Genomic DNA, 27,168 nt, shown 5'->3' on the forward strand with positions numbered 1-27,168 from the left:
GTTCCCAATGCTCTGCATCTGAGACCAGAGGTGTGAGGGTGCGGAGTACAGTAGGATGCATGGAGATTAGATACAAGGAACCCTTTGCAAGAGAAAGAAGCTGCAGACTGCTGTCTTATAGTCCTCGGGCATGCCTGTGTGAAGTCTGCCTCTGCCTGAGGACAGGCCAAGGGCTTCTGGGAACTCTTTCTATGATTTTTATAAGCAGAGGCCTCCTACTTGCTCTGGCAAGCTGCTATCCAATTACAGACTCAGTAATGCCAGAAGCTTCCAGCCAGGTGCGGCGGTGAAGACCATGACCATCAAGCAACGAATGACTCCATGGGTTCCTCTGAAGCTCAACCTCCCTGCTCCTGGCTACCCCTGAGACTGTGTCACCTGTAGGGTGGATATTTAGTTGTTCACTTGGCCTGGACTTAGGAGAAGATCTAGGAATGGTGGTATCTCAAAGGTATGGACTGGACCCAGTAAGAAAAAGGGTACGGTAGAGGATTAGCTTTCTCATTTATTTGGCAAATCTGAACCTCAGTTTTCTCAGCTGCAAAATGGGGGTAACAAATGACTGAATGACAGGTCTGTGGCAGAGCTGAATCAGGGCTCTGTGGTAGAGCCGTGGCAACATGATCTGACAGCAGAGACTCTGCCTCAGCAGCTGTGGTGAGTGCCATGGCCAGTGACAGGCCCCCTTCCCCTCTCTGGTCCCAGCAATGGCTCTGAGACCTACAACAGTAGCTCTTGAGCACCTGCGGCAGCCCAAGGGTTCATGAAATATGGACTAGTGAGTCGGGGAAGATTCAAGCACTGAGAGAGCAGAGAAGCTGCCCTTCCTGGACTTCATAGCACAAGTCTGCTGGCTCTAAGAGGTCTAGTCAGCCAGCTCTGGGCCTGGAGACTGGGCAGCCTGCAGGGATCTGTGGTCTCCTCCAACCCGAGGCTCCAGAGGACTGGAAAGAAAGCACTTTGAAGTAATGCCAGGCAGGAGGAAATCGATCAGACAAACGTAGTAAAGAAAGCCACCCCTTCATCACCCGCTGGCTTCCTTCGTGGTCTGACATGCAGTGCCGGGGCCCTCACAGGGCAGCACACTTCTTTGGGTTTCCAGCCAAATGACCTCATTTGCTCTTCGTAATTCTCTGTATTCCAGGAGGTAAGTAGGGCATACACATCTTACAGGACAGGGAATCTGGACACAAAGAGATTAAGGGGCTTGCCCAAGCTCACACAGCCAGGTGGTGGCAAACTCAGGTCTAGAACCCAGCTCCTCGACTTGCAGCCCACGTTCTCTTTCTATAATAGCTCACAGCCATGTGAGCCTGAAGCTCAGAGGCCGAGCCCTCAAACCAGGCACTTACTTGTGGTGGGTACATACAAAAACCCCATCCTTCCCCCCAAAAATCTCTGTCAAGATTTAAAGACATTTGAGCAAAAGAGGAATAACAAGGCATCAATTTCCAAAATGTGGGAAGAGTTTGGCTGACAATGGGGAAGAAATGCCACATTAGATGTTTCCCAGAAGGAACAGCGAAGAGCGGCCCAAGCAGATGGTCGGCAAGGCCGTTTGAAGGGCGTCAGGACTCGGCCGCTCTGCCCAGGCACGGGAGCGCCCACACAGGTGTGCCCGTACCGGCACGTAGTCTGGGAGGACCCAGAGGCCTTTCAGTGCAGGCTCTGCTCCAGTGAGGGTGCCCTGGATGGGCTAGGAATGTGAGGCTGCAAGGATGAGCCCAGATCTGCCAAGGTCTGAGCCCTAAAGACCCCTAGAGGAAACTTGGAGATGAGAGGTTTGCCCTCATTCCTACCCGCTGCGCTCTTCCTGGACAGGTGATGATAATGTGCTGAGAAGCCGCTGGACCAGGAATAGGGAGACCAGAGTTCCCAATCTAGGTGTGTGATCTGGGCAAATTTTGAAGCTGCTCTGGCCCTACTGAGCTCACCTGTGTGGGAAGGGGCCCGTGAGGAGGAGGTTCAAGCTGTGCAGACTGTGATGTGAGCACAAAGCCCCGCCCTGCTTTCCTAAGGTGGCGCCTGTGGGGATTTCTAGCTGGGAAGCAGCCAGGAAATGTGGTTCCTATGCTGAAGACACTCAGCCTTCTGGAGCCCTCCCACTCCTGCCGCATCCTCACTTCTTCCCAGTAATGAGCCAGGCCGGGGCACATCCTGCCACTTCCAGGAACCACCTCCCTGCCTGCCTCCCCTGCCCACCCCAACGCATCTGCACCCAGAGACAAGTGCTGGCCCAGGATCTCCTAGAATCAGCTTCCCGGCACCCCACCCTTCTTCCTACAAGACACACCGTGCCCCAGGCCCAGTAGAGGGTCCACACCCTGAGCAACGACGACCCTTTGCCACCCTAGTCCAGCCTGGGGCCCGAATGCTCCTTCCTGTGAAGCCTGAGGTCTTGGAGCCCTTAGAAGCAGCTCACTTCGCAGAACAGGCAGTCTAATGTGGCCAGTCGGGGCCTCTGTGCGGACTTGATAACCATGCCCCTTTTTATCTGCTGAGACACAGCCCTGCGCCAGGTATGAGGCTCAGTGAGCAGAAGGTGGGCTGAAGTTCAGGCTCTAGACGCCCTCGTGCAGGACATAGTTGGCAGGACTATCCCAGGGAGCAAGGGTGTCTGGTCCTAGCCTGGGCTGGCTTGAGTAAGACGAGAAGCACCCAGTTTGCTCTGTGGCCAAACCCAGAGCTCTTGGAGCCCCAGGCAAGAAGGCATGAGAAAGCAACTTTGGTTCTATGCACACATTTTTGTGTGTGTGTGTGTGTGTGTGTGTGTGTGCATGTGTGTTGCGGGGGGGTGCTGTGGGGAAGACGGGAGTTGTGTATATGTGTGGGGTATGTGTGAGGAGTGTGTGTGCATGTGTGAGTGTGGGTGTGTGTGTAAATGGAGGTCTGGGCAGGGGAGGGTCTATGTGTGTCAGTTTAAACTGGAACCACGTGTTCTAAGGCCAATTGTGAGAAAGGGGTGGGGCTCTGCACCCTGGAAACTTTCCTCGTTTGGGGTACCACAGATAACTGAGGGTGTCTGACGCCCTTCCCCCAACTGTCCTGGTCTCCTCAGGGTGCTGAGGTCAGCACGGCCCCAGGCACCAGCAGCCCAGTTCCTAGTTCTTGTTTTTAACACAGGCTGCTTTTGGCAGCAGCTGCATTTACAGTCTGGACGCAGGAAAGCAGAAAACAAACTGGCCTGCAAAGCCACTCCTGGGCCCATCACTTCTCCCAGAGGTAGGGGGACCTGGCGCTTAGTCAATGTGGGGTGGGAGGCATCAGGAAGTGCAGGCAAGAACACCAGGGACCTAATTTGCTTAAGGCAGTCACTGAGATCCAAAGACAAAGGCAGGAAGAGAGGTAGTGAAACCCCGTCTCTACTAAAAATAGAAAAATTAGCTGGGTGTGGTGGCGCACACCTGTAGTCCCAGCTACTCAGGAGGCTGAGGCAGGAGAATCGCTTGAACTTGGGAGGTGGAGGTTGCAGTGAGCTGAGATTGCTCCACTGCACTCCAGCCTGGAGACAGTCAAAAAAACAAAAACAAACAAACAAACAAAAAACACAAAAAAACAGAAATAGGAAAAGAAGGGAATAGGATAAGAACTGAGGAAGGCAGGAGTCCCTGGGAACCAGCCTGCCACAAACAAGTGTACAGGCTGTGCACTGCACAACTGCAAGGGGAACCATTCACACAGATTACTCTGGGATTGTATGATAGGTAGGGCCAACTGACAAGGAGGGAGGAAGGAAGGTAGCTCATGGTGATCCAGACCCAGGGCTATGGCCCGTGTTTTCATATGGTCTATGGACCTCACAAGAAGGCTGTGGGATGCATATCATTACCCCTTGTTACACATGGGGACCCTGAAAATGTGACCTGTTGAGACACACAGAGGTTCTAAAGCGCAGAACTCTGAACTCCTAGTACAGTGTCCTTGGAAACCGCAGAGGCTGGAGTCCTCTCTGGACCTGCTGGTCAGGTTGCACCGGCCTTGCAGGTGTACATGTGCACATCCCCCAGGGAGTTCACCCTGGGAAGGGATGGCTTTCCTCAGCCTTCCTGGAGGAGTCCTGAGCTGCCTGAGTGAAACAGCAAATCCCTTTCAGTCCTAAGTGCAGGGTGAACCCCAGATGAACCACTTGGGGATGGGAATAGGTAGATTAGGGGAAGGGGGGTGCTCAGGGAAACAAACCAAAGCAAGACAGAGAAACCACCCGTGCTGCCCTCCACAGGGCCCTGAACAGGGAGCCAGGTGCTTACAGCGTGCATGGGGGCTGGAAGGAGGGAGGCTCAGACATTCCTATTTTCCCAGGCCAGGGGTTCCAGCTCCCTATCACCTCCACCATACAGCCCAAAGACAGGGAGCCAGGGGATCAAGTCTTCCAAGACCCCCTTCCCAGGGTACACTGTGATGTCCCAGAATTCACAGGCCACCAATTACAGGAACTGCTAATACAGTTTCCCAAGTCCCTCCTGACTCAGCTGCTTCATTTCCCCTCTTCTTCCTAGGTCTCACCTCCTAAGCAAAGCAAGAGGTGGTGAGGAGGCAGGGCAGGGCTCTCCTGCTCAGGATGTTCAGCCTCCCCTCTCCCTCCCACCTGCGACAGGATGAGGACTCCAGGCTGTGTCTTCCCTGGAGGCCTGACTGGGGTTAACCTGGCCCTTGAGCAGGCTGCTGACCTGGACAGCCTCTCTCACTGTCTTCCCTCTGCACTCCCAGCCAGGGCAGGCTTGGTAGCTCACACACAGCCATAGTGTAGCCCCAAAGAGCCGAGCCTGGCCCTGCATCACGTGCCTGCCCTCATCAGAAAAGAGCTGCTCTCTGCAGAGAGGACACCACGGCAGCTCACAAGGGCACTGGACAGAAGCCCAGGTCTGGCACTAGTGGCCTGCACCTGGGCCAAGGGCCTGCATCACTTGGGTCTCGTCAATACACAGCTGCAGGAGCACTGGCCTGTCACACCATGAGGCTGTGACCTCTCCTCTGAGGAGTCTGGGGTGAGCAGCGCTGGCCTGGGCAGGCCACGCTCTTGCAGAAAGAGCAAAGGTTTCTGGGACCCACTATGGTGGCACCGACATGGGCAGGGTGGATCTGTGTCCCAGCCAGAGCCACAAAGCACAGAGGGTAAAGGCACATGCAGTCAGTCACCTACCTAGGTCCATTCAGGCAAGAATTCTAGCTGCTTCCCAGAGATCCCCAGCGGTTCAAACCCCTCCCTTACCCAGAGTCTGACTTCCGAGTACTGATGTGGCTCCAGCCCTGGCAACTAGCTCCAATACTGGGGTGGACGTGGCATCATCTGATTTTCTTGTCAGAGATACAACACGTGGCACAGAAAGGGTAGGGGGCTATGCAGGACACTCAGCAAACTGTGGCAGGACAGGCTGGGGGTGGCGGCCCAGAGCAGTTGTTTTTAGCTTTTGACAGCATCTGTGTAGCATTTTAGAGTTAGAAAAAAGAAAACAGGCCGGGTGCGGTGGTTCCTGACTGTAATCCCAGCACTTTGGGAGGCCAAGGTGGGCGGATCACAAGGTCAGATCGAGACCATTCTGGCCAACATGGTAAAATTCCATCTCTACTAAAAATACAAAAAATTAGATGGGTGTGGTGGCGCATGCCTGTAATCCCAGCTACTTGGGAGGCTGAGACAGGAGAATCGCTTGAACCCAGGAGGCAGAGGTTACGGTGAGCCGAGATCGCGCCACTGCACTCCAGCCTGACAACAGAGTGAGACTCTGTTTCAAAAAAAAAAAAAAGAAAAGAAAACAACGATGATGATGATGATGATCTATAATACCTCATGGTTACTAGGTGCTTGCTATGTGCCAGCCAGAAAAGGCTTTTCATCCAAAGCATTTCTTTAATCTTCAAACAACTCCATAAGATGGATAGTACTATTCCCACCCCACCCGCCCCCACCACCCCACACCATTTTTCTGATAAAGTAACTGAAATAAAGAAACCTGCCGAGGATCACTGTGCCAGGAAGTGGCAGAGGCAGGCTTAGAACCCTGCCAGCCTGACTCCAGAGTTCTGTCTTCTAACCACCACACCAGGCAACCTCCTTTAATGAGCAATTACCCCGTGTTTTTCTGGAGTGAACAGTTTTCGAAGTGCTTTCACTACCTGATTCCCTCCTCTTCTGACCCAGAGCACTGACATCATTGAGCTGAATTTCTCTGTATGCCTTTGGCTGCCCTGCAGAGCTGCAAGCTCCCCAGGAACTTAAGAAGCAAGCCAGGGTCAGGGCCATAGAAGGTGCCTCTTGTAGCATGAATAAACCCAATGAGGTGAGGCTGATATTGATGTCTTCATTTTACAGATGAGAAGACTGAGGCCAGCTGTCTCCTGAGCTACAGCGGACCTGAATTCCTCTCCCGACCCCTGCCTAGGACTGCCCCAGGTAAAATGATCCCATACAGCACAGGAGAAGTGCCGGCTTGCCAAGGTACAGCACAGCCCTGGGTGCTTCTCTTCTGGTATGTAAGAGAGTGAACATGTCAGAACCATGGAGCCCATAGCCAACACCCCTCAGGCAGGCTGCTTACCCCGGCTGATCCTCTGCTTCTCCCCGGAGAGGATCCCTGGTGTGTCGATGACGCTGATGCTCTCCAGCACAGGGTTGGGTAGCTGGGCACACACGAACCTGCATGGGCAGAGGAAACCTGGGTGAGTACTTGCCCGCCTTTTGTGACCCAGCCCCATGACTCCAACCACCTGTCTTGTCTCTCTCAGGTGAGCTGCAGGTGCATCCGGAAACGTTCAGTTCACCACGGGCTTGCCCAGCTCAGGGCGTGGCTGACAGCTGATCCAGGGCTGAACCCCAGTTCTCCTGCCTCTCCCCACATCCAGTGTTAGAGTGCCCTGCACCCGGGTGTGTTTGGTAAAATGCTTTGTGACCAGCAGGGCTATTCCATAGCGACATCCCATCTTCATGTGTGATCAAAGCCTGGGTCTAATTCTTCTGGCCCCAAGTCCTTAGTTTGTCCTTGGTCAGCTATCTCCCTGCCTTGAGTAACTCCACTTAGCTTGACCCTATCTAGGAACCTCAGCTTTTTTAGATAAACAATGAGAAGACACCCTGCCTGGTCTTCATATGAGCCCCAAGGGACTAGCGGGGCAGGAGGGACTTCACGGATCTGTCCCAAGCCATCACTGCACAGAGTCAGGGTCTGAGGATCCTCCTGATTTGATCCTCGTGGGCAAAGTGGCTGTGCTTCCCTGTATATGTCCTCATTTGTACATAGAGTATCATTCAACAGTAACTGAAGCCCTACTCTGTGCAAGATAGCAGGCTGGGTGCCATGGCCAGAGGATGACAAGCCTGGCTGGCTTAAAATGCAGACTCCCAGGAGGCAGGCGAGAATCCCAGCCCCAAAAGTAGATCTCACTCAGGATCTATGCTTTGAGGAAGCTCCCTGGATGATTGTGAAGCAGCCATGGGTCATGCTTGCCAAGTCCTGCTGTGGGGGACACTAAGATGTCCAAAACTCGATCCCTGTCTCCAAGGAGCACAGCCTGGTGCAGGACAGGAGGCCTATACATGGACAACCAGAACACACAGTGCAATGGGACCAGCACCCTGAGAGAAGTCAGATGAAGTGTTTGGAAAATTCAAGGCAGAGAAATGGCTTCCAGGGAGGGCTTCCTGGAGGAGTAGGCACTAGAGCTGGCCTTGAAGAATGGGAACCACCCAGGAACATTTATCTGGACATCTAAAGGCCAAACATCTCTATTAGGATAGCAGTCAAGTGTCATTCAAGAGAAGCGAGGGAAGGGGAGCAAACAGGGAGTGTGAAATAAGACCACTCAGCAGCGCAGACAGGAACCTGGAAATCTAAAACATGCAGCACCTTGTGCGGACTGCAGTGAAGCCGGTGGCACGTGCAAGAGGGCTCCCATCATCCCTGCTGTCGTTTCAATGGACATGCCTGGCAGACCCCCAGCCAACCTAAACATCCACCACTTTAGCTGCTGCGTGCTCCTGGAGAAAATCTCAGAACCTCACGATTTCACAGGTGCCTGCAAGAAGCCACATTCTTTCATCATTCTTCTCTGGTGATGCATATTTTCTCTCTCTTTCTCTCTTCAGTATTTTCTGCTGGAAATGTCCTCTTTTTTTTTACATTTTTGGTGTCACTTCACCCATTAACGTCAGGGTCAAATGGCAACTTTCCCACAAAGGCCTTGTCAGCCCTGCTCTTCCTCTTGCCTGGGTTTCACTGGCTCTCTCCAAGCCTGTGTCCACTGAACTGGATCAGCCTTACATTCCCCCACAAAACAGAGCCCAAGGCCGCTAGGGGCCTGGTGTCTGTTGAAATAAAACATGAATTCTATCCCTTAGCAAGGCACCTGGGAGGGAGGCAGGAGACACAGCCCCTCCTGCGGCCACATTTCTTTCCTTGTCAATGTCTGCTCTCCAGGCCAGACACGAGGTCACTCTGGAAATGCAGGATCTTGCCTGAGTCACCTTCATTTTATTCACTGAAATCACAAATATATAGAGAGATTCCTGACCCCTTAATAGTATCACGTTTTATGTGCATGTTATTTGTTTCACAACACCTTCCTACATATTTTCTTTATACTTTTTTTTTGTAACATACATGCACATGGTAAAAAACAAACAAACAAACAAACAAAAAAACCAACCAAACATGGTCCAGCAAGGCATCAAATGAAATAGGAAGGTGTTCCTCTTCTCCACCTTTCTGCCCTGCTCAATTCCACTCCCTAAATGGAACCACTGTAAGCCGGTTACAGGCTCACACCTGTAAACCCAGCACTTTGGGAGGCCAAGGTGGGTGGATCACTTGAGGCCAGGAGTTCGTGACCAGCCTGGCCAACATGGTGAAACCCTGTCTCTATTAAAAGTACAAAAATTAGCCGGGCGTGGTGGCACATGCCTGTAACCCCAGCTATTCAGGAGGCTGAGGTGGGCAAATTGCTTGAACCCAGGAGGCGGAGGCTACAGTGAGCTGAGATCACGCCACTGCACTTCAGCCTGGGCGACAGAAAAAAAAAAAAAAAAAGTAACCACTGTAAAGAATTATATATTCTTTCCTTTCTCAAATTTTCTTCACACAACATTTGCAGGATTAGATTATGGCAATTTACATTTTATCACTTTCTAGATGAAGATAATAATATTGAAAGAGGTGTCTTTACTTAAAGTAAACCACCCCCACCCAACCTCACCCACACCTCCTGGTTTCAATAAATTTAACAATGGAGTTAATGAGACTTGCTGGGTTTGATTAATGACATAAGGGCGCTCAGCTTTCAGGAATACACCCAGCATATGATGGCAATCTCTTAAATTCTGTTATCATAATAGGCTACACGCTATTACATATAATACAGTACGCTATATCATTATAAGCACAATTATCCCAAAATGGCATTATTCACTAAACCTGTACTCCTCTCTTGTGATGAGCCCAGTTTCCTCTTGTCTCTCCCCAGCTTTTCCCTCCTCTCCCCTGGGGTCTAGCTCCTCCTCTCTGCCTTCAGATAGGACGATGCTCCTCAGCTGACTCACCAGCATTGCAAACTCAACCTGTCCAAAATCAAATTTATCGCCTACCCCCTTGCTCAGATATCCCTGTTTCTCTTCAGCTCTGGCAATTCATTCTCCTGAATCATGCTCATCCCACCCCCTCCATTTCTGCATTTTAGCATTTTGGGCATCCAGGACCTCCTTACTCAGTTCCAGGTATGAGAGACACCCCTGGATTCCAGGACACCTGCCCCACTACACCTTACCACCACGACCTCCTCATTCTTCCTAAACTGACCTCAGCTTCATTCCAAGGTATGAGAGACACCCCTGGATTCCAGGACGCCTGCCCCATTACACCTTACCACCACGACCTCCTCATTCTTCCTAAACTGACCTCAGCTTCATTCCAAGGTATGAGAGACACCCCTGGATTCCAGGACGCCTGCCCCATTACACCTTACCACCACGACCTCCTCATTCTTCCTAAACGGACCTTAGCTTCATTCCCGACATAAACCAAACCCCATGCCTGGGCCTCTCTGCCAGGCCAAGTTCCCGAGATTTCTCAGCATGGCCCTTCCTCTGCTCCCTACTCTGGGTGCACACCTTGGCCACTCACAATTTCACATTTCATTCATGTGGTTGTTTCCCTGTCCCTGTCTCAGACTGTTATTGACTCCCTGCCACTGTAAGAAAGGTCAGAAACAAGTTCATAGGTTTATAAAAAATATTATTTGGGGCTGGGCACGGTGGCTCATGCCTGTAATCCCAGCACTTTGGGAGGCCAAGGCAGGTGGATCACCTGAGGTTGGGAGTTTGAGACCAGCCTGACCAACATGGAGAAACTCTGTCTCTACTAAAAAAAAAAAAAAAATACAAAATTAGTCAGGCGTGGTGGCACATGCCTGTAATCCCAGCTGCTCGGGAGGCTGAGGCAGGAGAATTGCTTGAACCTGGGAGGCAGAGGTTGCGATGAGCCAAGATCACGCCATTGCACTCCAGCCTGGGCAACAAGAGTGAAACTCCGTCCCACCAAAAAAAAATATATATATATATTTGGAATAAGAGACATCGAGAATCCTTTGGGCAATGAGCCTCACCTTCCACAACTGAAAAATGGCCACAGCAGATGCCTATTCCATTCACTAAACAATTAAGGAATCAAATGAAACAAGACATAACACTATCACTAACTAACCTGTTGGTTACTATGTGCCAGGCACGAAGTGTTTTCTGTTCACTGTCCCACTTATTTCTCCTTTAACTCCTATTATCCTATTTTACAGATGGGAAAAATAAGAAACAAAGAAGGTTTGTAACTTGTTCAAGAGCCACAGTGTTAGGCAGGATTTGAACCCAGGTCTATCTGAAGGCAAAGCCCATATTCATTACCTCTACTCTAAACACCTCCAAGTAGAAAAAGGAGTTTTAAAATTATTTTCAAAGTGTTTACCATGCACATGTGAAACTGGATTTATAAGTGTAATAAGCGTGAGCAGGGGATCAGCCTGCATTCTGGTTAAACAGAACAATTAATGCGAAGGCCCAGATTAGTTTGCCAAGCATTCCTAGAGTTTTCTCCGTTCAAATCATCATGATGATCTTGGTATCTGCAAGGCTGAACTTGTCCTGGGGCAAGAGAGGTGACCTGTGCAAGCTCATTTAATTTAGTAGAAGAGTCAGTGCTCAAACCCAAGGCTTCCCTCTGAAGTCCGGGGTTCTTCCCACCAGGTAGAAACAATATCCGTGAACAGAAGAGAACCTTCGTCTGCCTCCTTCCAGTTGGATGCAAATCCCAGCCACTGCACGTTTAGGCAAATGCTGGGAACTACATGGAGCATCCTCCTCCACTTTTACCAGGGGTAGATGCAGGGTAGGGGAATGTGACCTAAGTCAATGCTGTATCCTTCCTTGCTCCCTGAGAAGGAGGAATCAGCCCAGCATTTGCAGCTGCTGCATCTCACAACTGACTCAGTTATACTCTCAGCAAGCAAGGGACAATCTAGGTATGGAAAGATTGACAGGAGACTCTAGGCACCAAGCCTCCCAAGACCCTGCCTATTGTTCTTTCACCCCCCATTACTCCAAGAAGAAGAAAAGAGAGCACCCGAAAGTGCTGTGTTCCCCTCCACACTCACCTGTTCAAGAAGGCGTTGCCAAAGGCGTTGAGTTTCCTGAAGGGTTTCTTGGGATCCACCACCAGGGCGTTCCCAGGGATGATCCCCTCCATGTCTCCCTGCATCACCGCAATGAAGGAGTCTGTGGTGGGCTCGGGCCCAATCCTCATGCCTGGGAAGTCCTGTTCCAGCAGGTACCTAGCAAGAAGGAGCACAGTCCTAATGCAGGCATTTTGCTCAAAGATCAACACGGCATGTCTACTATAAGGCAGACAACATGCGAGTCAGAGGGGAGGGCAGAGCCACAGCAGCAAGATCTTATGGCTGGGAGAAATGCCTGTTAGATAATGAGTCCAAAGAACTTTGTAGAGCAGGTGGAATTTCAGCTGAACTTAAAACATTCTGTTTTTTGGTCCTTATCTTTTTCCCTTTCTCAATCAGTTGGGGGCTCGTGGGCGGGCGTGGAAGGAGCAAGGTTTAGGCTCAGAAACAAAGCATGGATTGAAAGGATTCTTACACAGAGTATTACAGACTCCATAACTGAAGGTAACCTGCTGAAGTACCCACACAAAGGCATGGTTAGAACTAAACTTTCCATAGACTCTGCTGGCTTTTCATAGGTCTTTATTTAACTGGTTAGTTCTTTAATATAAAAATAGCTCATATGTGATACAAAACACAAACAATATAAAAGGTATACTATGAAAAATGAATCTCTGGCTAGGCATGGTGGCTCACGCCTATAATCTCAGCACTTTGGGAGGCCGAGGCAGGCGGATCATAAGGTCAGGAGTTCAAGACCAGCCTGGCCAACATGGTGAAACCCTGTCTCTACTAAAAATACAAAAATTAGCTGGGCATGGTGGCAGGAGCTTGTAATCCCAGCTACTAGGGAAGCTGAGGCAGGAGAATCATTTGAACCCAGGAGGCAGAAGTTGCAGTGAGCCAAGATCATGCCATTGCACTACAGCCTGGGCAACAAGAGTGAAACTCTATCTCAAAAAAAAAAAAAAAAAAAAAAAAAAGAAAGAAAGGAAAAGAAAGAATAATGAATCTCCATCCTATCCTACACCTCTAGTATCTGTATTTTGTATCCTGTATCCTTCCAGAAATGTCCCATGCTCACAAGTACTATGTTATTAAGTGTTCACACAGATCTACACATTTATGATCTTATTTATTTATTTTGTTGAGATGGAGTGTTACTCTGTTGCCCAGGCTGGAGTGCAGTGGCGTGTTCTCAGCTCACTACAACCTCCACCTCCCAGGTTCAAATGAGTCACCTGCCTCAGCCTCCGGAGTAGCTAGAATTACAGGTGCCTGCCACCATGCTTGGCTAATTTTTTTGTATTTTTAGTAGAGATGGGGTTTTCCCATGTTGGCCAGGCTGGTCCTGAACTTCTGACCTCAGGTGATCCACCTGCTTTGGCCTATCCCAAAGTACTGGGATTACAGGCATGAGCCACTGCGCCTAGCCACCTGATCTTATTTTTTAGCATAGAAGCAACCTGCACACCTTTCATTCTATTTTTCTTGTCATTATCCATTTAATTCCAACTTTCAAAGAAGAGACTACATTCAAAATGCCTTGTATAGCACCTGGCAAAAACAGATATGTTCAACAAATGAGTCCTCCCTTGTGCCCTTGGGTATTAGGCAATTTCATTACAAAAGTATAGTATATGGTGGGATTCCCAGACAGAGATTATAATTGTGCTATGTTTTAAAACATGTGTTTGGTTTTTTACCTGCACTACCTAAATAGGTGTCAAAAAGTTACCTTTTATCTGTCAATGCCTTCCTTCCGCACCCAACACCCACACACACACCCCTCCCCACAACGCGTGCATGCTTTGTAACCATGAAGGGTGTTGTAATGTGCACAAGCAGGAATGTACAGATCCTGTGATGATGACATGGATATTATCAATGCACGTGTTTCTTTTTATGCTTAATATGTTTAGGACATAGCACAGATCTATTCCTCCTAATGACAACATAGAATTCCATTATATGGGTTACTACTGGCTAATTTAACGGCCACATTGCTGACCACTTACAATTTTACAAATAACTTTCAACTGTTTCAATTCTTCCTAGATGGAAGACAAATGGCAGTAGGGGAGTTTACACACTATCCCAACCAGACAGGCGAAGAAGAGGAAGGGGGTTTGTTTATTTTTATGGAATGGTTTTTAACATGTTCTCTTTCTGTCCTTTAGTGTGGGCCAGGAGGGGGCCAGAGGTCCAAGATCTGGTCCCGTTCACTCACTGTGCAGCCTCAGGCAGGCCCCCTTCCCTCTCTGGGCCCCATCCTCCATTCCCTTTAAGAGGCTAAACAAGGTGATAGAACAGGTGCCTCCTGTTCTAAAAGTCTGTCCCTGATCTGCTGCCTGAAGGATGCATTTCTGGGTGGCGCCCATCTGTGTCACTCATACCCACACAGCTCTGCCCCTCGTTGGTGGCCACTCCTGAAAGGACAGGGGGATGGTGAGCGGACTATTCCTCTGAGCTTCTGGCTGTGGCCCGGGAAGGTAGGTGACTCTCTGCTCTTCTCCGAGCCTATGCGGTGAGAGCCCAAAGTCCCCTCTCTCTCTATCAGGAGTAGGGCCCTGGACACTGCTACTTCTCCAAGCTACCCAGCTGATTCTAGGTCCAGCCAGTGTTGGTAACCTGCTCTGGACCCAGCCTTTCATTTGACTGAAATAACTGCTGACGTTCCATAGCCTTTCCACGTGTCACACATTATGCTAAATGTTTTGACAACAGCATCTCCTTTGGTTCTCACAGGAGCCCTATAGATAGGCAGGCACTGAGGAAACTGAGGATTAGAAGGGTTACATGGCTTCTTAAAGTTAAACAGCTAGTAACAGAGCTGGAATCCACATGCACATCAGTCTGACCAAATCCTTCATTCTTCAACTGTCTTCCACCCTGAGGAAACCACTGCCCAGCGAGCTGATAAGGTCCCACAGGCCGACAGGGCAGAGCTAGTACCAGAGGCCACATCTCCAGGGCCCATGCCCTCGCTCTCTGCCCATCCTGTGACTCCCTAAGGCGGGCCAGCGCAGGTGGACTGCAGCAGCAGGCCCGGTCTGCACAGAGGGGTGATGGCCAGGGAGGCTCGCCAGGGCTTCCTCCCACTCATCAACATCCCATTTGTGCCTCTGAGCAGCGTTCTGAGCTGTGAATTCACTCTGCGGTTCCACGGTAGTTAAAGTCAGGTTGCTATGGGCTCCGTCCCCAAGGGGGAGCCTCGGCAGCCAGCCCTGGAGGAAGCTGCTGATCCGCTGAGAGTTGGAGCCCTCCTGTCCAAAGGCCACCTGCCACACAGGGCACAGATGGCTTTCAGGTTGTCTTGGGAAGCCCCTCATCCCTCCAGATCCCAGCTCAGTGATTGGAGGGTGAGGGCAGGATTTCCTCTGGTCAGAGGATCCTTCTGAAAGCTGGCACCGAGGTTGTGATGAGAGTGAATCCTAACAGCTGTACCCTTGGCTAGCACTTCCTGCCTTCTCAGAATACCTTCTCCTTCAGGGCCTCCTGGGAGAAGCTGGGAATCTCAGTGGCCTGGGGCCAGTCAACCTGCTTCCTCTAACCTTGAGGGCTATGCTCTTCAGGGGGTACTTAACTCAGGGAACCTCAGTACCTCCCTCCATAACATGGCGGGTAATCGTTCAAACTGACTGAGCACCTGCGATGTGCTGGATGTTATTCTAAATTTTCCATGGATTATCTCATTTCACCTTCCCATATACTATGATGTCAGCACTATGCTCTTCCTCATCAAATGGACCTAATAAGAAAACCTATCTCACAGGGTGTTCTGAGGATTAAATGCATTGCAGAAGTTAAGCTTTTAACCAGTACCTTAAATTACCTAGATTATCATTCCATTTGAAGAAGGAGGAGATAAAGGTTTAATGATGTGCCCCAGGTGATGCACTCAGTAAATAGTAACAGGGCTAGGATTTGAACCTGGCACTTGGGTTTGCGTTCATGCTCCTAACCACTTCACTCACCTTTCCTGCCTTGACCAGGAAATGCAGCCATCTTTAGGGACAGGCCAAAAGGGTTGAGCTCCCTTTTAGAACAATGAATGGGGCAAGAAGGCCACAAAGAAATATGGTTTGGCAGGAGGCAGGCAGGGCCAGGCCTTGGAGGGGAGGTGAGGCTTTGAGGCCTGCAAACGCAGGAGTGTACTCATCTCTATAAATATCAGCTGTGGGGTTCCCTGCTTGGCCTCAGTGACTGGGGTGTGGCATCCCAAAGCTGCTGCTATCACGTGATCAGAGCAGGTCCCTGGCCCCAAGGGCTCTAAAAGGACACTTTTGGATTTACAAACAGTCGGGCAAGATTATCCTTCATGAGAAAGATTCCACCCTGATTGGGAAACCCCATTTATCTTTGCTTGCCCGGGCAGCTGACCTAGTGAGTGTGTGGATGAGAAGCCCTAAGCAGGGCTCTGCAAGGGAGCAGCAACAGTGGATTGCGGGAAGTAGGGATCAACAAAGGCTCCAGGGACAGCTGAAACAGAGAGGGCTGAAAAGAACCATTCTGAGGCAGCCTCAAAAACGCCCAGAATGAACAGGGCCAAACAGCAGTGATGAAGGATCGTCCTCACACAGGCATCTCAAATTCCACCCCTGAGAGGGACGTGGTGTTCTCAGCAGATGAGCGAAGGCTTCCCAGCCTAACAGGGTGGCTTCCGGAGAAGTTACAGGACCGCAGCCTGAGGTGGTCAGGCAAGGGCCTGGGGTTTGTCCTGCTAAACCCACATGACCCAAAACTTGCTGGCCACACATGGGTCTGGGGAAACACTGAGTCTAACGAGGCCACCAGCAAGTCCAGGCAGCACAGTCGGGTGGGGTAAATTCTCAGGGACATTTGGGTATGGCTTACAGCAGCGGGTGCCCCTGTAACAAAGCCACCACTGTGTCCAGAAAGGAAAAATCTATTGAGGAATCTCATGCACTGATTCTTTATGGGGAGCGATACAGATTGCCTCTGTTGCCAGGAGAAAACGTTCCCACAGCCGTGTAAAAAAAGAAAAGTTAATTCAGGCCAGGGTGGGAACAGCGGAGACAGGGACACACGAGAATGAGGGGAGACAGGACAGACTGAGTCCAGGATGATAATACTCGCCCTGTTGGCCTCGTGGGTTTGAGGGAGACTGTAACACACCCCATAGACACAAGCGAGGAAGTGGATGGGAGACTCCACAGCCAAGTTGAGGCATGAGTCAGCTCCGTGTTCCCTGGAGCAGCTATAACTGGCCCTGTCGAAAGCACCCTCAACCACGTGATGAAGGGATTCCAGCACGAAGGAGAATCTGGTGGCCAGACAGTCCAGCCTCCTTGCGACAGGCCAGCCTGCCCAGGGCACTACTCGGCACCATCCCCAGAGCTCAGCGACGTGCCTCTTCTCCAGCCCTCCCCTTCGTGCTGGAGAAGGGCCTTCCCGCACCTTCCTGAGAGCCTGCCTCTAAGCTCATATCAGAGTCAGCTCAAGAGAGGAGAGGAAATGATAAAGCCCCATGCGCGGGGCCTGGAGCACAGCTGGTGCTAAACTGGTTCTGCCTCCCCCTGAATCCGGTCAGTAATGCTGTGAGGCAGTTATTACTATTCGCATCTTATGGATAAGGAAACTGCGGGTCAGAAAGGGGAGGTGGCCTGACCTCTGTCAGACCTTCCTAACCAGGTCTCCGGGCAGGAAGTGGTGGAGCTGGATTCTGCTGACTTGGACTGTGTTCCATGGCCTTCGTCCCACTGTCAATGGGAATGGGAGGGAGACCTTTCCCCAGAGGTCTTTCTCCTCCCAGTAAATGTTTTTCCTGATGACTTCCAGGCACCTGACTTACAAGGCAGCCCCTAAGCCAGGCTGAGGCACGTAGACACAGTTTCTCTGGCTTAAGGCCTTCTGCTCCCTTGTGTAACACTCAGGCCTTATAAGAAGCAGGTGGATTTTCACCCAGGCCCCTTTAGAGAGCCAGCAGATCAGAACCCTGACAGACTAAGGACATCCCCTGGCCTCGGTGGGTGGACAGGGCTGAAGGCGATGCAGGGGCTGTGCCTGGCAGGATGGACTTTGCAGTGAGTGGGTCCACTGGGGTGGTGGTCCTCTTACTTTATCCCTTTGGCTTTCTGGAGAACCATCTTTCCCGGCGCGGTGGCGCTGTAATGTCTGGGGTGGGGATGTCAGGGTGGTGATGAGAGCTGGTGCAGCCACAGCAAATGCCAGGTCGCCTTTGGGGTGGGAGGTCACAGTCTCCTGAAGTGGGAGAAGCTGAAAGGGCCAGCTCAGTAGCCCTCAGGGTGGACTCCCAGCAGCCCCACCGTGTGCTCATGCCTCAGAGTCCAAGTCACATGATAGAAGGTCCGTGCAACCCTCGAGACCAGCCTAGCCTCCCTGTGGAGCCCAGGGCAGCCTAGCTCTGCAGCCCCAGGCCCCACAGCCAACCCGCTAGAGCCCCTATCTCAGCTCTGCCAAGGTCCCGGGAGGCCTCCCTCATGGCCCACGGAAGTACTCAGGCCTTTCTCGGCCCCTGGAGCAGCCAGCTACTCACCTCCACTACCTGCAGAATAAGGGGCCACAGAAGTAGGCAGCAAGAAAGAGTGACCAGGGGCCAGATGGTCTAAGGAAGGAGGGATTCAAGGCTGCATGCCAGGCAGAGAAATAGCAAACGGAGAAGAATAGCAGAGGCAGGAGGAAAGGCTGCCAGGGCCAGAGGACACAGAGCTACTGTACTCCAAAGAGGCAGCCTGTGTTGGAGAGGGCAGCCGCCAAGCCAATTTACTGTTTATTTTATTACTCTGTGTTGCCGGGCCTTAGGCCAGGGAAGTTATTTCAGGCAAAGATCACAGCACATTAATTAGTTATTAGAAGAATGTCCTTTTCTGTGTGTTCTTCCTGAGACAAGAAATAGACCCCGTGGCGAGCACATATAACAAAGTAGATGGACCCTCAGGGGCAAAACGCCAAGAACTGGGGGAATGAAGAGGCAAGTCTTTGTTTCTGAGGAAAAGGCCCCTCACAGGTTCAGGCCTGGGATGGAGACGAGAATCAAGGCGAGAAGCAGGGATGGGAGAAGGGAGGGGAGGAGACCTTCTGAGACCTAGGCATGGACGCATTTATCCACCCCAGAGCAGCCTCACTCGCTCTGGGGAAGGGATGCAGTGTCAACTCACCCTCTTGGAAAACAACTGCCAAATATGACTCTTAATACAAAAATTTTAAAGTTAAAAAATAATTTAAACAAAACTCTGCCCAACCTTTGGCCTAGCAATTCCACTTCTGGGAATCTCAAAAAAAAAAAAAAAAAAAAACAAAAAAACAAAAACAAAAACCAAAAAAACCACATACACAATATAGGAAAAAATATTATACACAGAGATATTCAGAATTATTCTACAATAACAAAAAATTAGAAATAGCCTAAAACATCCAAGAGAAGTAGATTAAGCAAATGAAGACTCGTATATACACACAATGAAATGGTATGTAGCTGTTAAAAACAATGCTATTCATTAGTTATTACTCATTAGTTAAATGAATAATTGTATATACAAACAGTGAAATAGTATGCAGTTGTTAAAAATAATGCTTACAAATAATGCTTATAACATGGGAAATGTTCACGCTATAAGTAAGAAAAACTGGTCAGATGCAGTAGCTCACGTCTGTAATCCCCAGCACTTTGGGAGGCTGAGGTGGGTGGACACCCTGAGGTCAGGAGTTCGAGACCAGTCTGCCTAACATGGCGAAACCCCATCTCTACTTAAAATACAAAAATTAGCCAGGCGTGGTAGCGGGCGCCTGTAACCCCAGCTACTTGGGAGGCTGAGGCAGGAGAGTTGCTTGAACACAGGAGGCGGAGGTTGCAGTGAGCCGAGATTGTGCCATTGTACTCCAGCCTGGGTGACACAGTGAGACTCCATCTCAAAAAAAAAAAAACAAAAACAAACAAGCCAGCACACAAAATTACATGTACAGCATGATCTCAACTGTGCTATAAAATAGCTACAAATACTGGAAATATATTTTATATATAAATTATATGCTTTATATATAAATGTTTTATATGTAAATTAAAATAGCTTCTCCTAAGTCATGGGATTATGGGTGACTTTCTTTCTTCTTTAAATTTATTCTTTTCTATATTTTCCAATTAAAAACAACTGTTTATTGGATTTTATGAGAAAGAAGAAAAGTACACGATTTGGTTCTGGAGGGTTCCCTGTGGTACGACCCCTCCTACAGTGCTGGCTGACACTCCCCCAAGGGGAGACAGCTTTTGACGCATGAGCTAAATTCAGTTGCTGACATGAGTGGGGAGAGGGAACTATTGCACATGGAGGATAAGAAAGAAGAGAGATCTGTCTCTCCCAGTCTTGCTGTCTCCCTCAGATAAGGAATCATCTATGGCAATTTGACTCTGCCACTTTCTTAGACCCAGTTAACAGCCAGCGATGACTCAGGCAAAGCCGGGAGAGTGTCTCAGACAAAAGGCACTTAAACCTGTCTGCTGCTTGGGGATCCTCGCCTCTCCCCATCTTCCCTTCCATTCTGCAAAATGTCTGCTGGGAACCTCCTATAGCTGAGACCCTGGAAGAGGCCCCGGAGATGCTAAGGCATGGATGTTGTCTTGTCAGTGATCGTACTCCAGGAAGAAGAAGCTACAAATAATGTAGGAAAGGTTATAAATACCATATGTGCAGAGAGCCAGGGAAGGCTGAGAGGGCAAGGGCCATCTGCAAATGGCCTGTATTTCCCTTGAGGCATGAATGGGCCAAGTGGAGGCCAGGGCTCACAAAGGAAACCCTGCACACAACCCAGGCAGCTCTGAAGTGCCTTTGGCAGCAATGGGTGCTTAATAAAACAAGGGGCATGGCTTAGATCAGGGGTTCCCACCCTAAAGTCCAAAGATGGCCCTTGCACTCCCAACATTATATGCAAATTTGGGATGCATGTACATTTTTCTAAAGATAGAAAGTTAAGAAGCAATGGATTAGATTAATCTCAAAGGCCTCTTGCAGTTCTATCAATACAAAACATACAAGAGCCAACAGGCCCATCTCCCAAACTCCTTCAGAAATCACTTGGCCTCTTAAAGCTGCTGAGCCCTAGGCTGTGTACTCCACAAGGACAAACTCAATGTGGTGTTGTGTTTAGACATCACCTATTAGCATGGTGCTACTTCCAGAAGGCTTGCGTTACAAGGTCGATGTTAGAGAAAATTAGTACCTAGAAAATTAGTAACTAGACTGTTAACTTTTCTGCTCTCCTCACCAAACAAAGCACAGCATTTCACATGCTGTGGATGCTCAGACAGCCAAGGAATAGGAACACGGGTACCCCTGCTTTCCAAACCCTCTGCAGGAGATGAGCACGCTTGACTTTGGGGGTCCACCAAACTCCATTCTCAGTCTGTGGGAGCCTGACTCTTAAGACAGAGGGCCACAGCATTCTCAACAGTTTGGAATGGCTGTAAAAGAGGCCAAGAAAAATGGCCGGCCTTGAAGTTGGGAGGATTGACGACTGGAGAGAAGCCTGTTATCTAAAGATAGGAAGGGCCTCTGGTGGACCTCTCTGAATGCAGGGTGAACAAATTGACTTCTTGAGCTTCTCTCCAGCCCATGGATTCTGTAATTGAAGGGAATGGATGACTCACTCTCAGAGTTACAGGCGTTTAGCCAACCATCTCCTCACATGCATCTAGGACTTAGATCCCAGGTCTGCTGCCCACTCTTTAGATGGCTCTGCACAATTCATTTAACTTCTCTGTGCCTCAGTTATCTCACCTGCAAAGTCAGGAACTGGATGAGACAATGCCAATATCCCTTCCACCTCTAAGAGTCTTTAATATTATTATCGAGCCATTAAGATCAAATAAGAGAAAAGAAAAAAAAAAAACATTCTGCTTCTGGACTCTGTCGAGTCTCCAAGATACATATATACACAGGAGCTCTGCTTTAGAGAAGGAAATGATAAAAGGAGGACAAGTAGCATCCCCAGGCCACCTCCGTCCCCAGGCCTGCACCCATCAGAACTCAGCTGCAACTGTGAGGCCCCCAAGTGAGTGCCAAGCCCCTTGAAAAGCAAGGGAAGAGGTTTTGCCCGAAATGATGTGTTTCTAAAAAGTGAAGATGCAAGACATCCCCACCAGCATGAGGTGCTCCAGAGACCAGGAGCTCTTCCATTGTGCCTCCTGGGGCTCGATTTCATCATCCATAAGATGGGGAGACCAGGAATGGCTTTACACTTGAATACTTCAGGTTGACCACTAGAGCCAAGGGCCAAGTAGAGTGTACAGGTATTGGGTAGCATGGGAAGGGGGACCAGCAAAAATTATGGGGTAAGATTTTGACGCCTGCACACACACATATATCTTCAGAGCCCTCAACTGAAGGCTTCCCATTGGTCCCCTGTCAGGAGTGGAGCACCAGGAGTGACCGGAGGGACTAGGTGCTGGGCTCCGGGGTGGGCTGCCGGGACCCTGGGCCGGCTCACCTGATGAAGGTGGTCTTCCCAGTGGAGTACTGGCCCACCAGCAGAACCATGGGCTTGTTGTCGAAGTCGGCATCCTCCAGGGCGGGCGAGTGGAACTCGTGGAAGCGGTAATGCTCTTCCAAGGGCAGCAGCTTGCTCTTGTAGAGTTTCTTGAGCCCCTCACTCACCGTCTGGAAAACCTCGGGGTCCTTCCTCCGGCGGTCGTCCGTACCCAGCCAGCTGAACATCGCGGCCGCCGCTCGTCCCCGGCACGCAGCCCCAGGGGAAGACTCCTCCTCAGGGAAAAATGTCCCGTAGGACCGGTCCACCGGGCTCCGAGCCGCGCCGCCGCCTCACCCAAGCGCGGAGCTCAGCCGCACCATGGCCCGGGCACGCGGCTAGGAGGGCCGGGAGCGCACTCTCCCTGCTCCTGGAACCAAGTCCGGCCGCCGCTGCATCCAGCAGCCCAGGCCGGAGGGAGGATTAATGATCTGGGCTAGAGGAGGAGGGGTGCAATCTTGGAAATTAAAGTCGAACCTGCAAGGAAACTGCCAGATGCCGGGGTCCCCGATCGGCCCCCAGCCCTTGCCTGCTCTGCCCTGCGTGCAGCAAGGGATGCTTCGGCTCCGCTCCTGCCGGACTGAGGCGGCTCAGGGGAGGCGGCGACGCTGCCCAGCCCGCGGACAGCTCCGCATCCGCAGCAGCATCCTGCAGCCCCAGGCGCTGGTTTAAATGCCAGCTGGGCAGGAAGCCGGAGCGCGGAGGAAGTCCCCGAGTACTGGCAAGGCAGGGCCGGCCCCACGGTCCCGGCGACGGGAAGCCGCGCAGGGCGCCGCCATGTTTGTGGGCAGGCGCTCTGCTCCAGACCTGCGGCCGCGCGGGTAGAGGGATGCTGACCCAGTCCCGGGGGAGAGCGCCGATGTCTCAGTCTCCGCCTCTGGGGCTTCGATTTGGGAACAGCGCCCTCTCAGGGACGGCTGCGAGGACAGAGTTGACCTGCTCATCACCCTCCCTGCATTGAATCGCCTCTCCTTCGGTTGCTGAGGTCAATTCCCTAGGAAAACAGGTACTCTACTATTTGGGATTTTTTTTTTTTCTTTTTGGCCTAGAAAGAAGGATCCGCTATCAGGTTCCACAAAATGACCAAAACTGTCACTACCCAAACTTTTAGCTAGGCTTAGGGTGAAGTCATAATCGTTCCCTTTTATTTATTCGTTCATTCCAGCAAAACAAAACAAGCCAACAAGCAAAATCCCTGCAAGTATTGGGCATTTATTATGGGGCAGATACAATTTTGGTGACTGTGGATACAGAGATGAGTGCTGAACAGACTCTTCCTTCCAGGAACTCCAGTGAAGGCAGGCTTTAAAGAGGAGGCATGAGCAGAGGGCCATGGGAATACAGGGAGGATTCACTCCTTTTGTGTGGCTAATTTGAGGAAGGCTTCACGGAAAGCATGACTGTAAGCTGGATCCTAAATGATGAATTGACATTCATTATTCTAGCAGCATAAGGAGCATTTGCAAAGGCTTGAGGAACATGGGAGAACTTGGTGTGTCTAAGGCAGAGTAAACTGTTTGGCATAGCTGGAGTGTAGGGTTTAGGAAGGTGGAAGAGAGTGAGGGAGGCCAAGCATGGAAGGCTTTGCCAGAGATGAGGAACCAATAACAATGCTATTACTAATCATTGTTACATTAACAAAATGCTCAGCATGTACAGGGGCCTGGGCTGAGTTCTCAGTGAACATTGCTTTATTTAACCTTCATAGCAGATCATATTATCTCCAGCATCACACCAAGGAGAGTGAGTGGGAACACCGTTCAGGTGTAGGCAAAAGCAGTGCATTGTGTGTAGAGAATTTAAACCCAGTAATAAACTGGCTGAAAGTTGACGTGCTTTGTATTGGCACCATTCTAAACAGTATAGTGAGAAAACACTCTTCCCTGCCCAGGCTGATGGCTCCCACTACCCTCCCTTTCACAGATGAAGAAGGAGGAGGTTATGGACCAGGCAGGGACTGGAATGCCAAGAGCAGTGTCGGGGGCAGGGACTGGAGGAGCAAGAGGTTGGAGATTGATATGGTTTTGCTCTGTGTCCCCACATAAATCTCATCTCTAATTGTAATCCCCGTAATCCCCACGTGTCTAGGGACAGAGCTGGTGGGAGGAGATTGGATCATGGGAACAGTTTCCTTCATGCTGTTCTCATGATACTGAGTGAGTTCTCGTGAGAGCTGATGGTTTTATAAGGGGCTCTTCCCGCTTCGCTCCTCACACTTCTTTCTCCTGCCACCTTGTGAAGGACGTGTTTGCTTCCCCTTTCACCATGATTGTAAGTTTCCTGAGGCCTCCCTAGCCATGCAGAGCTGTGAGTTAATTAAACCTTTTTCCTTTATAAATTACCCAGTCTTGGGTATTTCTTCATAGCTGTGTGAAAACAGACTAATACAGAGGCCAAGAGACCATTTAGGAAACGATTCCAAAACTTGACAGCAGCAATGGGATTGTAGAAGAGGTCAGACTCAAAAGATTTTTTCATGGAATAGAATTGTCAGATCTTGGTACGTGATAAAAAAGAGGACATCAGGGTGAGGCACAGTCTAGGATGATTTTGAATTTTCTACCATAGGGGATAAGATCGTCGGAGAAGCTCTTCCACTAATTAGGGGAGGCACAGAGAGAGCTGATTTAGCAGACAGATATAATGTATTTAAACTAAAACATGTTGCATTTGAAGTGCCTGCAGGAGCTTCAAGAAGAGTATGGTGAAGCTGCAGGGATTTCAGAGGAGGGCGGATTGATCAGAGGCCAGTGCTGAATAGAATCTCCTTAGTTACATCTCAGATCTCCCGACTCTGTCCTTGAAACCCAAAACTGATCACCTCTTGTTGAGAATTCACTCAGATTAATATTTCACCCTTGGTATTTAGCTACTACCAGCATACAAACCTAAGAAATAATATTAAAGATATTTAACAACTCACAAGGTATGAGAATCAAACACCCAGAACAGACACTGGCCTTCCCAGTGGAACAAGACTTGAGCCCTGTGCCATACCTGGTGTTAATACAGTGGTGTCTGGACCTTGGAGAGGTCTGGGCCTGTCCCCGGGGAGAGGACAGGATGGCCAGCGTGACAGGAAAGAAATCAAGGGGCCCCATTATGGAAATATTTCAAGAATTTTGTAATCAGTACAACCATGCCATTGTCTGCTGAATGTCTGTTCTGAATATCTAATTTGCTGAGTGCCTGTTGACACATCTACTCCCGTCTGAGTCTTGAGTAGTTGAAATCTATCTGTTTAAAAAAGGAACTAATGGAGCATTTCTGTAGACTAGCAATAAAAAGTCATAAAAGATAATATTCAAAAAAGATACCGTTTTCAAAAGAACGAAAACCTAGGGATAAATCTAACAAAAGATGTGCAAGATCTTTATGTGAAAAATGATAAAACTTTATAGAAAGATGTTAAAGAAGTTCTAAATAAATGGGAGAGACATGTCATGTTCCATTGTGGAAAGATTCCATGTCACAAACATGTGAATTTTTACAACATAATTGATAAATTCAATAGTTGAGAGATATGATTGAAATCAAAATCTAAATAAGGTTTTCCATGGAAATTGACAAGGTGATTCTAAAATGTATAGCATATAGAGCAATAGTAAAATATAGCTTAGATATTCCAGGAGAAGAAAGAAGATAAGAGGAACAAGGAGGAGGAGGAGGAGGAGAGGGAGAGGTGGAAGGGGAAGGAGGGAAGAAAAAGGAGAACAGGGAAGAGAAGAAGACAACAGTAACATAGCAATGTCAACAACTAAGTGAAGAGAACTTGCCCTAGTGGACATTATTATAAAGTTGCAGTGGTTAAGATGGTTTTGGCACAGAGACCAATAGAATAACGACACAGTAAATAGCCAGGAAATTTGGAAACCTGATATCTACAGAAGTTGCTTTAGAGATTGCATATATATCACCACAAAGTCAGGAAGAATTCTTTAAACAAGATATCAGAAGTACAAACTGAAAATGAAAAAAACTAAGTTTAGCACTAGCAAAATTTTAAACTGTCGTTCAACTAAAAATAAAAAAGTGAGTGAAAAGATATTTCCCATACACAAAAACCCACAAAAGCCTATCCAGAATATAAAATTAATGCCTGTACATTGATAAAAAAAGACAAACATTCCAATACACAAAAACTTGGCAAGAGCCACAAAAATGTCTTTTACAAGAGGCTACATGAATGTCCTATAAACACAAGAAAAGATGTTGCATCTCATTAGTAATTAGAGAAATACCAAACCACACTAACACTCCATACCCACCAAAATGGCAAGAATGAAATAGTTGGATGATACCAAGGTTGGTGAGGATGTAGAGCCATGGGAGCTCTCATAAAATGCTGGTGGGTGTGCAGGCTGGCACAAACACTTTGGGAAACAATGTGGCATTTCTTCGTGAAGCTGAAGATGTGCATGACCTGCCATTCTATTTCAAGGCATGATCTAGAGAAACTCTTGCACATGTGCATAGGGAGATAAGTCTAAGAATGTTGATGGTAGCATTATTTGTAGCAGCAAAAATATATAAACAACTAAATGTCCTTCACCGAGTAAATGGATGAATTGTACCACATTCATGTGAAATATATAGCACACTGGGGTCTAGTTGAGGGTGGAGGATGGGAGGAGGGAGAGGAACAAAAAGCAAGACCTATTGGGTACCAGACTTAACACCTGGGTGATGAAATAATCTGTACAGCAGACCACCATGACACAGGTTTACCTATATAACAAACCTGAACCTGAACCTGAAATAAAAGTTACAAAAAATACATACTCTACAGCTGAGAAAAATGAGGAAAGTGGTGCTACCGATGCCAAAATATAGTGTTGAGTGAATAAAGCCAGAAGTAGGCTATTATGCATAGAATCATACAATTTCATTAATGTTTTCGGTCATGCAAAAACCACTATCTGTTGTTCATGGATGCATATGTGTGCATTGAAAATTTTTAAAAGAGAAGCAAAGGAACATAAAACACTAGTCAGGAATGAGGTGTTCTCTGGGGAC

At 49.2% G+C, this 27,168-nt stretch overlaps 2 protein-coding genes across 6 annotated transcripts in view; one reads left to right on the forward strand and one right to left on the reverse strand.

Moving 5' to 3' along the window:
- The window catches only part of EHD3 (EH domain containing 3), a 34,140-nt gene extending 11,311 nt beyond the window's left edge, over positions 1-22,829 (reverse strand). Inside the window, exons 1-3 of the mRNA XM_005576191.4 lie at positions 22,114-22,829; positions 11,629-11,805; positions 6,537-6,634 (exon numbers count right to left, since the gene is read on the reverse strand). Coding sequence (XP_005576248.1) covers positions 6,537-6,634; positions 11,629-11,805; positions 22,114-22,340 — 502 coding nt within the window. The 5' untranslated portion in view covers positions 22,341-22,829. The remainder of the gene's footprint in view (positions 1-6,536; positions 6,635-11,628; positions 11,806-22,113) is intronic.
- A 106-nt stretch (positions 22,830-22,935) lies between these two features.
- The window catches only part of CAPN14 (calpain 14), a 59,241-nt gene continuing 55,008 nt past the window's right edge, over positions 22,936-27,168 (forward strand). For all 5 annotated transcript variants that reach the window (XM_065527213.1, XM_065527216.1, XM_065527215.1 and 2 more), the window contains exon 1: positions 22,936-23,158. The gene's annotated coding sequence lies outside the window, so the exon portion shown is untranslated. The remainder of the gene's footprint in view (positions 23,159-27,168) is intronic.

Source organism: Macaca fascicularis, chromosome 13 (genome assembly GCF_037993035.2).
Source record: "Macaca fascicularis isolate 582-1 chromosome 13, T2T-MFA8v1.1".
In the NCBI taxonomy this organism is placed as follows: Eukaryota; Metazoa; Chordata; class Mammalia; order Primates; family Cercopithecidae; genus Macaca; species Macaca fascicularis.